Consider the following 17311-nt stretch of genomic DNA (forward strand, 5'->3'; position numbering starts at 1 on the left):
GACATCTTTTTTTCTCATTTTTATCTATTGTGTTATGAAATAAAAATGTTCAAAATTTTAAAAAACAATTATATTTGTGCGTAAAATTTACCCGGCGCGTCCTGCAAATACAATTCCGTTACTCTACCATTATTGGTTTCAAAAATATATTAATTTCTTATTGGTAGTAATTCTATTGGACACACTGTGCATATTTTTAAACTAAACCATTAAAAATATAACAATTAGGCTAAATATGTAATGGCCGTTAATACTTTAAAAACTTTTCATTTGAATGGCATCAGGAGTTGACGGTTTTAGACCATTATTTTTAAAGGCAACTTTTTTAAAGTATACGCGTAACCTATAACCAACATTTTTCAGAGGTTTTAAAAAAAATCAGAGATTTCTGTTTTTTAGTCTAAAATACGTGTGTCCCATATAATCACAATTTGACCATTATTATAATTAATAAACAATTAATTTATATATTTCACATTATTAGCTAAGAGCAATAAGCAATGCATGCTGAATTGTGGGGCTAATAAGGGTTTCTAAATGAGTATTTATTTTCATTTCGATATGCTGCTGCTGTGTTGCTCATTACGTTTATATTTAATTACAAAATTGGGTGTGTTCAATATCTAGCAAAGTGACAGTTTTTAATGATATACAACAACATTATCCATGATAATTCCCTTTTGTACACTTTTCAATGAATTTTGACGCTGTATTGAATTTACATTTTCATGTAAAATAATATTTTCACTTCGTGACTTCATTCTATAATTAATTAAACTAATATTGGATAGTCAGGGTGTCTAGCAATCAGGAAAGTCATGAAAGTTAAGAAAAAGTAAAGAAATCAACAGGTAGGTGAAGAAGTCAATAAAAACTTTTGTGTTCAAGAATGTATGCTAATACAATGACTGATTGATTGGTTGACTATTATATTTTCTGTCCCTTTTGCTAATCACGAAGATGAGGATGAATGATGGTAAGATAAGATGGATGACGAGATAATTACAAATATATAGGGATGACAACAGCAACCCCACATGATATTCTAATGGCTGTGAGCCAGTCTGCCAAATGCAGCCCAGGATGCATTAATAGATATAGCCAGTCTAATTCTCTTGTTAAATGCATCTTCATTGGCCTTTTGGTAGGAGATTTCATTAAACAAATATTTTTTTTCTTAATTGTTAATTTCCTACCTAAGCCGACCCCCGTGGCAGAGTGGTTAGCACATCACGCTACGACGCCAAGGGTCCCGGGTTCGAATCCTGGCCTGGGCATCGATGTTTGTGAGTGTCCATTCATCAATTTCATCATAACATCACTCATCCCCATCTTTGCAAATTATCCAAAAGTGGCAAAAAGGGCGAAGTAAAATGAAGCAAATCAATCAATCAATCAATCAAATCCTACCTAAGTAGGGATTGAATAAATAAAGGTTAAGATAAACAAAAAAGGTCAAGAATTTTGTGTTTGTTATTTTGGTAAACATCCTGGTATGTATTAACTATTTTTGATTGAAAAATTTGAACACGATATTTTTATGTTTTACTTTGTTGATAATATGATTTGAGTAATTTTTGATATTGTTAAATATGTTAAAATAATCCATGAAGTCAAAAAAAATTAAATCACTTGCTGAATTGGAAGCACCAGACAGTTATAAATTCGTAATAAACAGCAACAATTATTTTCATCTGCTGTGGACCCCCTCAAGCGCGGGGCCTAGGGCGAGTGTCCTAGTTGCCCCTCCCTAGGATTGGCTCTGCTTAGAGATGGCAAGCTCACGCACTGCCATGCTTATAGAGAAAGATTGATTGATTTGCTTTATTTTACTTCGCTTTTTGTGACACTTTTGGCTAATTTGCGAAAATAAGGAGGAGTGATGACGTGATGAAATTCTGTGTCGGCTCATGCTACTTATTGTTAGGAGGGCTGCATCCATAAAAGAAAACCAGAAATACCTTACCTTAACTATTTGAAGATGAACTCCATGCGGCGGTCTTTTATTGAATTATTCACTTTTACTTGTACGATTTACCATTCAGAACACCGGATTATATAACTTACTGCCACAAAACAAATAACTCCTGGAATCGATTCGAAAACTTAAACTATCACGCACTTACTGACAAGTGAAACGGACACGATACCAGGCCGGCCACTGTTTCTCTCAGTTATCGTATGTTTATGCGTGGTGGCCGCCGTCATAGTGAGAGCTTTCTATTTCTACCACTTGGCAGCGCCACCGTACATTGGGCTGCGTTGAATGCAGACCGCTTTTAGCATTGACAAGGGCCTAGCAGGGAGGGAAGTGGAAGCAGTGCTTATGTTAGAGTTAACATGGAGATGTACTGGCAGTCCCCGAGAGGGAAGCGGCTTCATATACCAGTTTGCCGCTTGTCGCGCGCTAAGTGAGCGCAACGGGACGCAGTAAGATAGCGGAAGTATAATTAGTTAATTTTTGCACTATGGCAACAAACTATAATATGTTTGATTTATCGGCCGCCACTGAGAAATTGATGAATGGACACTCACAAACATCCCTGCCCAAGAATTCGAACCCGGGACCCCTGGCGTCGTAGCGCGATGTGCTAACCACTCCGCCACGGGGGGCCGGCTTGTAGACAAAGAGACGCAGACACCCTTCACACATTCGCATTTGCAAATGTCACCCGAGGTGTGTTTTCTTGTTTACTTTATGGTGTAGCTAGCGAGCATCAATGCTCTGAATTAGCACGCGTGAAGCTAAAACAAAACTATGCTTTGTGCCTGTGTTTGGAATCGATGAACCGATGCCTTGGGTGAAGTTTCAGGACCCTCCGGCTCATTGAGTATATGCACTTCGCAGATTACCCAGAGCGAAATTGCAACTGAATTGCAAATTGGCATTTGGATAATGGATGTAGCGATGGGGAACTCAACTTCAAACCGCTCTCTTTTCCAAATTTCTCTGACACATTCCACCTCTCCCTTTCTCTGTCTATTATTCACGCTCTCTGCTTATCACTATTTCTACATTATATTTTATTTTTCTCCAATCCTCTCCTCTTTACCTTTTCTCTTTATCTTCTGTTCATCACTCTCTCTCTCTCTCCCTCTCTCCCCTTTTGCCTATCTTCATCTCTCTCTCCCATCTTTATTCTCGCTTCATCTCTCTCTCTTCCTCTCTGTCCGCTCTCTCACACTCGCACATTCACTATTTCTTTTTATCGCTATTATCCTCATCGTCACGATTAGCCGCCGGTGTCAGGAAACTACGTGAAATAAAAAAATTCTAATACTCAAATTTAGTTGCCCCAATTTAGTTACCAAGTGTCCACATACTGAATGTTTTCTCTAATTCAGAGCCTCTTTTTGCCTATTGTACAGTCATTTTTTTCCCTTGCCAGATATTAGTATCTACTTTTTCAATTTCAATGTTCACGTTTAAATGTATTTTGTTTCAATTTCTACATATTATAGTGCTTAATACCGATTTCTAGTATCTATAAATATGTTGTTTAAAGATGATTGATGTAGTGCTGTGTTTATCCATGAAGAAAGATTGTTATTATTATTGATTAATAATAAATGTTACATGTATTTATAAAGTCATGTTACTCTCTTGCAGGTGTCGATTACATGCATCCAGACTTGAAATTTAATTATGTAAGTATCGCTTTTTTTAGTTAATCTTTCCTGTTATAATTCACTCATATTTCAATCAATATGAGGCAGATTTGCCCCTAACCGTGTGAGGGTCCTGGTGCATATGCCCGAGACCTGAAGGTAAATTAACGACATTATGAACAGTTTCTGAAATTTTTAAAGATTAAAGAAAATAGCTTTCTGTGAAAATCGAAATCAAAATTTTCCCTCAGAGCCTAGTGTGGGCTCCCCTCCGCCACTAGAACCGACACTGATTATGTGCAAGATTAAAGTGGAAATTGTGCGTCATCATTCTGCAATAAAATTCATTTGTGTTTTTTTCATGCAACACTTTGTGTTCATTAATATATACTCAGATGAGACGAGAACAAGGTAATGATACGTACTTTTAGATTTGTTTGTAAATGTTCCAAGTTAGCTAATTTCCCATCTTCGGACTTCTCAGGTTTTGCTTAACACGGCAAGGAACCACAACTACTTAGATTACACTAACCTCTACGCGCGCAGAGAAAAATATATGAGTCATTCCATGCGAAATCAACACAGCCTTTGACCTGCCCATCTCCGATTTTCATGAAATTTGGGGAATTGAAACTATGCATGGAACTTAGTAAGTATAAATTTTTTTAGTTTCGTGCGTCTTGTAATTGTTAAATTATTCAAGGTCAAAGTTAGCATAAATTGCCCTTTTTGAGCCCGCTTAGCTATACTAAATCTGCTGTAACTCCGCCCCTATTTTGCCTAGGAAACTCAAATCAAGCTTATTGTACAGGAAATTGAACAAGCTTTCCAGTGATATATAACAAGCCTATCTTTGGATAAAAATATAATTTTGTCACGTGACCTTGACTTTTGACCTTGAATATCTCAAAACATGTCATCACCAAAAATCGTGAAAAAAATATATTTGGTCCCTCATACCATACTCTAAAACATATCAAAAAATCATTCTGGGACTGCAATGGGATCAGAAGATACAAAATAATATGTGTAACTATGTGACTGATAAAAGCCCCATTATAAGAACTATGAAGAGTCAAATGTCCCTTAACACTCCCTACAAAATGTGAAAGAGTTATCCTGGGTATAATTGGTCATAAAATAAATAGGTTAGCCGTGTGTGTCAAGCGCAGATCCGGCATATTGTTGACCGCCATATTGAATTCAACGCAAAAATTTCAAAGGAAAGGGGGTGATGTGATATATCAAATGAGGCTAGAATTTCACGAGAAATGAAGTGACGAAGGTTTATCCAACATATATTTAACCAGCAAAAATTTATTACTGCATGCTTGTAACCATTTTCTCCTTTTCGAGGTGTTAAAAACAAAGCATTGGAATGCTCCTAACGTGTTAGGAACTCATCGAGATCACGCTGACATCTTGGGAGAGAAAGAAGTATACGCACCATTGCATATGATTTTAATCAGCTACATTCACCAAATAGTTGAATAGTGAAGAATATTGGGAAAAGTATCTCAAACAATTACGTGACACTTCCTTTGGAATGAAAAATTCTTCAGGGACGAGGCAAATTTTTATGTTCACGGTGAAGTTAATAAAAATAATATGCAATACCTGTGATTTGCTCAGTCGAATGGTTGTTGCTGGTAAGCTAATTATGTGGTATAATGTATGGCGAACGGAAATGGTTGGTCCATATTCAACAACGGAACCTTAAATGGTGAGGGCTTCTTGGATTTGTTAAGTGAACAGGTTTTTTCACCCTTGCTTACGGGATATTGCACTTTTCGAGAGTTTTGAAACAGGACAGAGTGTGACCACATTATGTAGACATTTTCGCAATTTCTTCATGGTAATTTTCTAGGTAGATTGATGGGCACACGGGGATCTATTAAAAGGCCTGTACATTCCCCAGATCTAACATCTTAGGAGGACTTTTACCTTCAGAAACATTTGAAGAGAATGATGCATGCACTAAAAGTCCCTGATATTGACCATCTGAGAGAAGGCATAGTTGCTGCTTGCACATGCTACATTGCCAAATGTTCTATGCGAGTGTGAGAGACGTCAACGAGTGTGCTCACAGGAACATTGACAACATTATAATGTGCATATATCGTAAGTGAAAGATATGTGTATAACTTTTTGCTGGCGTAAGATACGTTGGAAAATCCTTCGTCACTTCATTTCTCGTGAAATTCTAGCCTCATTTGATATATCACATCACCCCCTTTCCTTTGAAATTTTTGCGTTGAATTCAATATGGCGGTCAACAATATGCCGGATCTGCGCTTGACACACACGGCTAGGGATCTCCCTGTGCCTAACCTATTTATTTTATGACCAATTATACCCAGGATAACTCTTTCACATTTTGTAGGCGGTGTTAAGGGACATTTGACTCTTCATAGTTCATGTAATGGGGCTTTTATCAGTCACATAGTTACACATATTATTTTGTATCTTCTGATCCCATTGCAGTCCCAGAATGATTTTTTGATATGTTTTAGAGTATGGTATGAGGGACCAAATATATTTTTTTCACGATTTTTGGTGATGACATGTTTTGAGATATTCAAGGTCAAAAGTCAAGGTCACATGACAAAATTATATTTTTATCCAAAGATAGGCTTGTTATATATCACTGGAAAGCTTGTTCAATTTCCTATACAATAAGCTTGATTTGAGTTTCCTAGGTAAATAGGGGCGGAGTTACAGCAGATTTAGTATAGCTAAGCGGGCTCAAAAGAGGCAATTTCTGCAAACTTTGACCTTGAATAATTTAACAATTTCAAGACGCACGAGACTAAATATTTTCATAGTTACTAAGTTCTATGCATAGTTTCAATTCCCCAAATTTCATGAAAATTGGAGATGGTCAGGTTAAAAATTGCACCTATCTGTGTTGATTTGGCATGGAATGACTCGTATGTGTTTCACTTTCACAAATAACAAAATTCAGATATGTTTCAATTCTTATCTTCCTCGATCTTAAGAAACCTACACATTTCCACAAATATTAAGATTTATCAACGTTAATCGCATAAAAACACTGAAAAATACTTAGTATGTAACTTATAAATTGTTACATTCAATATTACTACCTCTTCCAATAGTCTCCTTCTTCTTCATCTTATTGACCCTATCAACTGTTAGTCGATTTTGGTCATCTTTCTGAATGTTTTGACAAAATAAATGTAGTTCACTATGCACTTGTTTTTCACAAGGAAGAAAGAGATAGACAAAAAAATTTATATATATATATATATATATATATATATATATATATAGTGTTTGTTAAATCGTTAGTTTACATCTTCTTGCATCCTTTTTCAATAGACCAATCTCTTCATTATCACATTTTTGTTTTTAGAGGTTAACATAAAGGTTGGTCGTCAACCACAAATGTTTAGAAATGTATCGTTCTGTCAGGATTATTGACAAGGCCGTTACAGTAATAAAATGGTTGATTGAATTTACTGTTTTTGATGATATGACGGAAGTAAGAAAGTACTTTGAAGATTTTTTCTTTTCTGTGGCACTTGACATGTATTTGTTCACTTTCCATGAAGGTCTGAGTTAAAAGACTTAAAGTTTAATTGGGGTGTAAAGTATGACCCTTTATGAAGACACCCAAATATGAACCTCACTTGTACGTGACTTGGACTGCATTTTGCAGGCTAACGAGGCTCCGGTGCCTGAACTTGCAGCCAGCGTAATCCTCTGCAGGACTTGTGTTGTGCCGCACCTATAATGTTTGTGATTGTCTCTATCCATCCTCATCTTCGCGATTATCAAAAAGTTGCAGAAAAGCGAAGTAAAATAAGCCAAAACAATCATTCACTCAATCAATCAAAGTTTAATTGAAGAAATTGTTTCAACCACTGCTAGATGAACATGAAAACAATAAGCAATAACTATTTCGATAGATAAATGGGAGACTTTCATACTCGATGAGTGATTGTCTAGCTGAACTGTTTCATTTGTCATATGGATATAATATATATTTTATATAGGGTGATGCAGTCAAACGGGAAGATTTTTTTTAAAAAAATAGAGAGCAAATATTAGTTAATTTTTGAACATGAATGTACTGTACACGAGTTGAAATTCCTAGTGTACGTGAAAAATGTTCATTTTTTAATATGGTGTCTGTAAGATGGCGCCATTGGTGTTGCACACATTGTCGGAGTCTCAGAGTAAATCCGCCCATGACGCTTCGTAGCATCTCCAACGGAATGTTGTGGATCTCTTGCCGAATTCGCTCCTTCAAATTATCCCTGGTTCTTGGAGGGTTGTCCTTGAATACTTTGGATTTGAGGTAACCCCAAAGGAAAAAAAGTCAGGAGATGTTAAATCGGGTGAACGGGCAGGCCTCGGAATATCGCCGAATGTGCTGATGAGGCGACCATGAAATGCGAGTCTAAGCACATCCATAGACACTCTGGCAGTATGGCTAGTTGCACCATCTTGCTGGAAGAGTGTTTCTTCATCTGGGTCATAGTAATCGATACCAATATGTCAGCATAACGTCATGGGCGGATTTACTGAGACTCCGACAATGTGTGCAAAACCTAGGACGCCATCTTACTCACACCATATTAAAAAATAACAACGTTTTTCAGGTACACTAGCAATTTCAACTCATGTACAGTACATTCATGTTCAAAAATTAACTAATATTTGCTGTCTCTATTCTGTGTGAGCCTCCCCGATGGCGCAGTGGTAGCGTCGTCGCCTTGCAATCAAGGGGTCCCGGTTTCGATTCCCGGTGGAGGCAAATGGTGGTTCGGATTCCACTTTAAACTGTAGGTCCAGTCCCGATTAGCCTTACTGTGCATAAAATGGACTTAAAACACCAAATCAATCAATCTATTTTTTGTGAATCTTTTAAATCTTCCCGTTTGACTGCCTTGCCCGATACAATTACTACACTGTTATGCGTAGTTATTTTATGTACTTATTTTTAGAGAAATGGTTCAAGAAATAGCCTACTCCCCCTCCACCTCCCTTACAAAAATTTCTGCCGACGCTCATGATTGACGCAGTGCTTTTTACAAACTACCACTCTCTTCTATTTGTGGAAGATTTCGCAAACCGCCGTCTCCACCCGATCTTCCTTGCGAGTGTCGGGCTCGTGAAACGAGGATACACCAGAGGAAATGGCTATTAACATGAGCAGAAAGACACGAGCGGTAACAAAAGGCAACCATTATCTCCACAGATGAAAATCCACCTTTTATGTCGCCGCCAGATACTTCCCTTTTGTTCTCCTCCCGAGGGGAAAAGCGAACGACGCGTCTTCCCAAACGAGGCTGTAATGGAAGATTCATGAATCGAAGGGTTTGAATTTTACCCGGAGGAAATAAGATAGATCGCAAGCTGTGTATTTCCCTGGGTAACGGCTCTTTCGGCCTTGGGTGGAGAATGCAGGCAGGTTTTACTCCGTCATGCGCTACTGTGGTTATAAAACGATATTCCTGTTGACGAGGAAACGCCACCCCTGGTATGGGAATTAAATTTCCACCTGTGGAGCTCACCAGGAAACATTATCCGTGGTATGAATGTGAATTTCTGTTCGTCCCTTACCCGGAAATCATGCTCCTTGCTGCGAAAATGCCGTTCAAATGTCCTTGGTAACGATATATATACAGGGCGAGTCAATAAGCAATGAACAAATTTACATAACATCAAGTATACTTGGCAGAAGAACGTGTGAGGCATAAATGGACAGGCCAAGTCTGGAAGTTTTACTAACTTCACAATGATTCAATGGGTGAATCATTCCCAGTGATAGTAATGTCTTCTCCTTGACTCGTCTTTTGCTACACCAGTGCCTTTGGCGGAGTAGCGGAGCAACAGCACACGCACACCAAGGACGAATTGAAACTTTAAGAATTTACCTATACATTGATGTCCTACAAGTTCTCCTATCATAATGATTGATTGATTGATTTGCTGTTTTATGTCCACTTTATGCACAGTAAAGTTAATCAGGACTGGATCTACAGTTTAAAGTGGGATCCGAACCACTATGTGCCTCCACCGGGTATCGAACTCTTCTATCTAACTAACTAACTCTCTAGCCTTCTTAAACCCGAAGGTTCATGGCTGCAGCAACACAGGCCTTCCATCTTTCCCTATCTTGAGCAAGATCTATATACTCTTTTCCATCCCTACCGATTTCCCTTAGGTCCATCTCAACGTTGTCCCTCCATCTTCGTCTTGGCCTCCCTACAGGTCTCTTACCATCAGGTTTCCCAACAAGTATCCTGTAAACTCATCTTTCCTCTCCCATTCGTGCCACATGGCCTGCCCACCTAAGTCTTCTTGATTTAATTATTCTAATAATATCTGGACATGAATACAAATTATGTAGTTCTAAATTATGTAACCTTCTCCACTCACCTTTCTCTTCATCCCTTTTAGGTCCAAAGATTTTCCTAAGGATCTTATTTTCAAATACTCTCAATTTATGTTCCTCTTTCAATGTAAGGGACCAAGTTTCACATCCATATAATACTACAGGCAAAATTACGGTTTTGTATATTTTAACTTTTAGTTTCTTAGATATTAAACGAGAAGACAAAAGTTTATGAAGAGAGAAGTAACATGCATTTCCTGAATTAAGCCTACTTTTTATTTCCTCTTTAATATAATTTTCATTTGTTAATATTACTCCTAAGTATTTGAATTTGGAAACTGGTTCAAACGAGTTGTTATCAATAATTAGATTTTGATTATTACCTAACACTTGGTTTCGGCCTGTAAGCATATATTTAGTTTTCTCTTTGTTAACTTCCAAACCTATCTCTTTAGCAGTTTTGAAAAATATTTTAGCATTATTCTTAATTGTATTCACATCATCCCCCAGTAAGTCTACATCATCTGCATATGCTAACAACTGAGTCACACCATTTAATTTTAGTCCTTCTTTAGTTTCTTTTACCTTCCTAACAGCATATTCTAAGGCAAAATTAAAGAGCAATGAAGATAATGCATCTCCTTGTTTTAACCCATCATGAATTGTAAATTTGTCAGACATATTAATACCCACACTAATTTTACATTCTGTTTCACTGGTGCATACTTCTATCATACTAACAAGCTTCTTAGGTATTCCAAACTCTACTAATATATTCTCTTTTGACCGAATCATATGCTTTTTTGAAATCAATGAATAGCTGATGGACATTTTGATTATATATGTCTGTCTGATGTGAAAAATTTGATCTGTAGTTGATCTGTTACGTTTAAATTCACATTGATAATCACCTATAATTTCATTAGCATATGGGGTTAGTCTTGTTAAAGGAATGTTAGATAATATTTTATATGTTGTTGAGAGTAGAGAAATTCCACGGTAATTATTGCAGTTCATTTTATCACCTTTTTTAAACACAGGAACAATTATGGATTCTTTCGACTGTTGAGGGATTTCTTCTTTATTCCATATTAAACAAATTAATTTATGAATTTGACATATTAATGAATTTCCACTATATTTAATTAACTCAGCTGGTATTAAATCACTGCCAGGTGCTTTGTTATTCTTTAGCCTTTTAATAGCATCTTTAACTTCAGTCAAGTTAGGTTCTGTAACTAAAGGTTCTGCTGTGTGGACTTCATTCACTTCTGATTTATCTCCTACATGGACATTTAAAAGGTCATTAAAGTAGTTCTTCCATTCTATTTAGAATATCGCTTGGGTCAGCTAGAAAATCACCGTCTTTATCTTTTATCAAGTTTACTTTAGGTTGCCACCCCCTTTCTAAATTCATTTACACCTTTATATAAATCTCTGATATTTTTATTTTTGCTGTTTGTTTCTATTTCGTTAATTTTGCTTTTCAAGTAATCTCTTTTTTTACTTCTAAACGTGCGGTTAACTTCTCGCTTTATTCTATTGTAATTGTTTAGATTTGTATCATCAGAGTTATTTAACCACCTAAGTCTAGCCTGATTTCTTATTTCTATTAGATTATGACATTCATTATCAAACCATGGCTTTTTCTCGGTTTATGGTATCCCATACTTTCTTTAGCTGCTGACTCTATTGCATTACGTATGTGCTCCCAATTCTTATTTAAGTCTGTTTCATTTATATTTTCATCATCATTTAAATCCTGCAAAATATCAAATCTATTTGACAGTTTAATTTGTTAATCTTTCTTAATTCTTTCATCAGTAAACTTTCCTGTTCAAATTTTAGAACTTTTAGATTTTGTTGCTTATGATTTATCACTGAGAGTCTTTCTCTTAATTTAGCAATTACTAAATAATGGTCACTGGCACAGTCAGCACCTCTATGTGTACGAACGTCAATTATACTAGTATGCCTTCTCTTATCAATGAGAATATGATATATCTGATTATGATTTTTACCATCTGGAGAAGACCAGGTATATTTATGGATATCTTTATGTTTAAAAGTGATACTTTTCACAATTAAATTCTTTGAGGTTGCAAAAGTAATCAATCTTATACCATTATCATTACTTAATTCATGAAGACTTTCTTTACCAATCGTGGGTTTAAATGTCTCTTCGTTGCCAATCTGTGCATTACAGTCACCTAACAGAATTTTCATATCATACTGAGAAAATTTATCAAAGACCTGTTCTAACTCTGTATAAAAATCATCTTTAGTATTATCATCTTTATCTTCCGTTGGTGCATGTATGTTTATTAAAATAATTTTACACCACCTACCCTGTAAAACTGCATATGATATCCTATCATTAATTTTTTAAGAGCCGAGATAATTCTATTATTTATAAAAAAGCCTGTTCCAAAATTATGATTTTCAGTACCACCATAGAAAAAAGTATAATTTTTAGTTTTACAATTCTATTCTCCTGGCCACCTAACTATCATATCTATCTTCTATCATAAATATATATATAAATAAACCTTTGCGCAATAGCCTTGGCTTACCTACCGACTGCCGGTCTCCCTCCCACGCTTTCCTTCGTCACCTCTAAGCGTGGAGATCTGCAACCAGTATTGGAATAGCCGGGGGGTCAGCCCGACGTATCCCCAGCCGTTATAGTAGGTTTCCGGGACCGGATTACGCTTTCTCATTTGAAGCTTCCCAATTTCCTCACGATGGTGGGTTGCCACCGGCCCTATACGTAGGCCGAATAAATTCCGACCAGAGCCGGATTCGAACCTACGCCGTCCCGCAGCGAACGATCTCAAGACGAGTGAACGCCTTAACCTGCTCGGCTACGGAGGAGGACTCTATCATAAATACTTAATTTAAAATAAATTTTACATTTAGTTAATATATTATTTTTAAAAAATACCCTGTATATAAAATTTAATTTCCAGCCATATGGCCACTTGCGCGATCGCATTTCAACAGAAAAGCATAGACGGGAATGATAACATACAGAGCGAGGCAGAGGATGTGTTAAATAATATAGAAGAGACGTATAATGAGAACTGATTTTGAAGGATAATTACGTTGAGGATTTAACCCTTTTCCGGGCAAGCTAATTTTGTAACGTGTCCGGGCAAGCAGTGTCTGTCGGACATTGCATTGTTTGAAATGGATCTTGCCCTTCTAATGCGAAATTTTTATATTTCATCGCTGTGGAAACAAGCGAGTAACATGATATTTAACCTAATCATCATTGGTATGTCCATAATTCTCGTATTCTTGTATTCATCATCATCATCATCGTAATTGCATTTTTTGCAGTATGTTAGGCCGAAAGGTGATGTGAGGAAATTGTTTTATTTGCTGCTTTATTTTTCATTTTTTCTATTTTAGCGTTAATAATAAATTTATGATGTGTCTTATTAAATAGTTTATTAAACATTTGTTAATACATATTCAAGTAATATTACAACTTTTGTTTGTACACTGTGTCGTCCGACAGACACTGCTTGCCCGTTTACGTAAGTGAAAAGGAAAATATTTTTTTACGGCTATTACCTTCTTTATCAAACATAGTCAAATATTGTGAAATGAGAAAAAAAGAGAAACAAACAAAGTAAAAAAAATATCATGTTCGCAGGAAGTATCGTTTGGAGTATGTGACAAAAAAATATAACCAACAGTGTCTGATAGACACTGGTTGCCCGGTTAAGGAGACAATAAAGCTTCGAGGGTTGTTGTGGGGGAGAAGTTTCATTAAGAACTGTGGTCGGTGGTGCTGACTTCGGCTGGCTCTTGTGGTGGGAGCAAGATGAACATATTTATATATTCTCCTTTGTGTATCTCTAATCAACCTTTTGTTTGAGTAAGTGACCTCACTGAGATTATCTATTGAACGAATAGGTTACTCATGTTTTTATACATGATGATGTTTTCTTTATCCGTTTGAATTAAAATTCATTACACTCAGTGAATAGTTGGGTGAGTAATAAGGTACTGTGCTCTCTAGAAGTTACTTGGGAAGGGGAACAGAAAGTACCTTGTTCGCTCAAGAAGTGCTTATGGGTGTGATGTCAATATGCTTAAGAGAGTATGGAGAGAAGATAAAGATAAATATAGAGAAACAGATGTAGTGGAGAAGATGGAGGAAAGATAGACTGCGAGAGATAGAAAATGGTAGGTAAAAATAAAGAAAGGAAAAAGTAGAATAAATAGAAAAAGAGTGTGAGAGAAGAGATACAAGTGAAGAAAGAGAGAGAGACAGAGGTAAAGAGAAAGAAGAGGTAGCGGAAGAGAGGGAGAAGGATAATACCCCAGAAAAATGCTCCACCCTCATACATTCTGAGGTATGAGCTATTGTCCCGGTGCCTCATTTATGCAAAATATTAACCGGATTCCCCCGTTTATCTTTGTTCTTTATCCTTCATTTGTTTTTTGTTTTTCATTTTCTTTACATGATGGTATGATTTAATATCATACTAGAGAAAGGAACAATGGTTATTCGGAAACCAGAATAATCATTGGTTTATATTAAAGTGTTAGTAGGGTTAAAATATTATTGTGTTAGATCTGCAATTATTAATTTAAAGATTTAAAGTTAGTGAGAAAAGGTTGGTAATTGGAAGGTTCACTAGTGTAAAGTGTATGAAATGGAATAAATGAGTTAATAGGTTAGGGATTTAAAGTTGAGAAAGTTATTAATTGGGAGTAGTAGGAAGTTTAAAAGCCTCTATTTGTTGTTAATTTTTATCTGTTAAAAGTTCTTCATCACCATGAATTAGTAAAGTTCTAGTAAGAAGTGTGGAGATTAGTTATTCGAGACGATTAAGGGAAGAGGGTGTGAGGGAGAAGTGAGAAATAACGAGAAAGAAATAGAGAGGAGAAAAGGGTGATCTACAAGCAGTGATATGCCGTACACTGTAAGTTTACGTCTATATGCGTTGTCTACACGTAATCTACGCGTAGATTTCATTGGGTTGTAGTCAGTGATGTGCGTCTACGCGTAAACAACGATAGTCTACATTGTACACGTAGACTATGTTATACACGTAGATTACGTAATCTATGTAAACAACATGGCGAAAGGTGATAACTGAGCAAAGGGCGCCGTGAAATTAAAATAAAATTTTACTGCGTATAAGTTGCTGCTGTGTGAGGAGAACTTTTCATACTCTTTCTTCCAAATTCGAACAATTTCTCACCTAGGAAGAAACCTAATATAGGAAATATTATAGTGTTTTATGTGGAAGAGACCACTGTTGCCTCACGACTGCCATCTGTTGTTGTTTTTTGCATACTATTTATCTTCTTCCATAGTTGATAATACGTAGAAGAGAAGAGAAATTTTGTTGTAAATATTGTTTTTTTCATTTCGTTAGGAACCAGTATAGTTGAAAATGTCACTTTCTTTTCATGAAGCCCTTGAAAATTAATTTTAGTGCACTTTAGATTGTCTACGTAGTCTATGTAAACTACAACCCAATGTAATCTACGCGTAGATTACGTGTAGACAACGCATGTAGACGTAAACTTATAGTCTACGGCACATCACTGGTTGTAGTTTACATAGACTACGTAGACAATCTAAAGTACATTTAAATTAATTTTCAAGAATTTAATGAAAGGAAAGTGACATTTTAACTATATTTGTTCCTAACAAACTGACAAGAACAACAAAACATCTCTTCTCTTCTCTCATCAACTATGGAAGAAGATAAATCATATTCAAGAAAACCGATAGATGGCGTACACGAGGCAAAAGTAGTTTCTTCCCATAAAACAGTAGATCATTTCCTACGTTAGGTTTTTTCTAGGTGAGAAATTGTTCAAAATTACAAGAAAGAGTATGAAAGTTTCTTCCCACACTTAGCAACTGATACGTAGTGTAATTTTGTTTTATTTCTACAGCGCCCTTTGCTAAGTTATCACCTTTCGCCATGTTGTTTACATAGATTACGTCATCTACGTGTATAAAATAGTCTACGTGTAGAATGTAGATTATCGTTGTTTACAAGCAGACGCTCATCACTGTCTACAAGTAAAAGGGAAAAGTAGTAGACAGCTGAAGGAACCGCCAGCCGTGACATAACACTGCCAGTCTGTCTTTAAGCAGTGTACCAGTGGACCCAGTGATGTGCGTCTACGCGTAAACAACGATAATCTACATTCTACACGTAGACTATTTTATACACGTAGATAACGTAATCTATGTAAACAACATGGCGAAAGGTGATAACTGAGCAAAGGGCGCCGTGAAATTAAAATAAAATTTTACTGCGTATAAGTTGCTGCTGTGTGAGGAGAACTTTTCATACTCTTTCTTCCAAATTCGAACAATTTCTCACCTAGGAAGAAACCTAATATAGGAAATATTATAGTGTTTTATGGGAAAAGACCACTCTTACCTCACGACTGCCATCTGTTGTTGTTTTTTGCATACTATTTATCTTCCTCCATAGTTGATAGAGGAGAAGAGTAATTTTGTAATAAATAGGATTTCGTTAGGAACCAATATAGTTGAAAATGTCATTTTCCTTTCATGAAACCCTTGAAAATTTTAATGCACTTTAGATTGTCTATGTAGTCTATGTAAACTACAACCCAATGTCTACGCGTAGATTACGTGTAGACAACGTATGTAGACGTAAACTTATAGTCTACGGCACATCACTGAGTGCACCCTGGCATTGCCATAGGGGGGACTTAACTTTAGCTTGTAGACGAGTATCAGTTTCACCTTGCCATTTCTATAATAGCCTATCCTTTCACACATTCAACTTTTTCCCCAGGACTCTCGACGCACTGGGAATCCACAAAACCCTCATCAATACTCCTAGACACACCACTAGTCTAATTGAGTAACGGGGCATATATAATCTAGGCTTCAGTCCCACTAAACCTCGGAATCCTATAGAACATACTGTGCGTTGGGAAATCACAGCTCTCTCGCTGATCACGGTGAAGTGGCAAAACAAACATAACGCTGATGAGCGACATGACTTCAACAACATATTCACTAAAAACTCCGAATTCGCCCAACTGAGCACATAATGCTGGATCAAAGTGACCCGTTGCAAATCGACGCGCCCTGCTGGCCGTTCGGAAAGCCGTGATATAACGGTCCGTTGGTTCGATTCGAGGTCATAGTGCTCTACCGTTGAGACGGGGGTATTATAACTGCTTACCCCTGTACTGATGATGGAATACATTAAATAAGGCTGTGTACTGAACAGCTTAATCTCAAAACTGTAGCTTAGTACTTTTCAAGAATATCTCCCCATCCTCAAAGTTGAAAACAGCGAACCTTTCTTCACG

At 36.6% G+C, this 17311-nt stretch overlaps 1 protein-coding gene across 1 annotated transcript in view; it reads left to right on the plus strand.

Annotated features, from left to right (window-relative positions):
- The window catches only part of amon (prohormone processing protease amontillado), a 322809-nt gene that overhangs the window by 208667 nt on the left and 96831 nt on the right, over nt 1-17311 (plus strand). The window contains exon 5 of the mRNA XM_083137814.1: nt 3611-3648. Coding sequence (XP_082993940.1) covers nt 3611-3648 — 38 coding nt within the window. The remainder of the gene's footprint in view (nt 1-3610; nt 3649-17311) is intronic.

This window comes from Lepisma saccharinum, chromosome 16 (assembly GCF_977018435.1).
Source record: "Lepisma saccharinum chromosome 16, izLepSacc3.1, whole genome shotgun sequence".
Classification (NCBI taxonomy): domain Eukaryota; kingdom Metazoa; phylum Arthropoda; class Insecta; order Zygentoma; family Lepismatidae; genus Lepisma; species Lepisma saccharinum.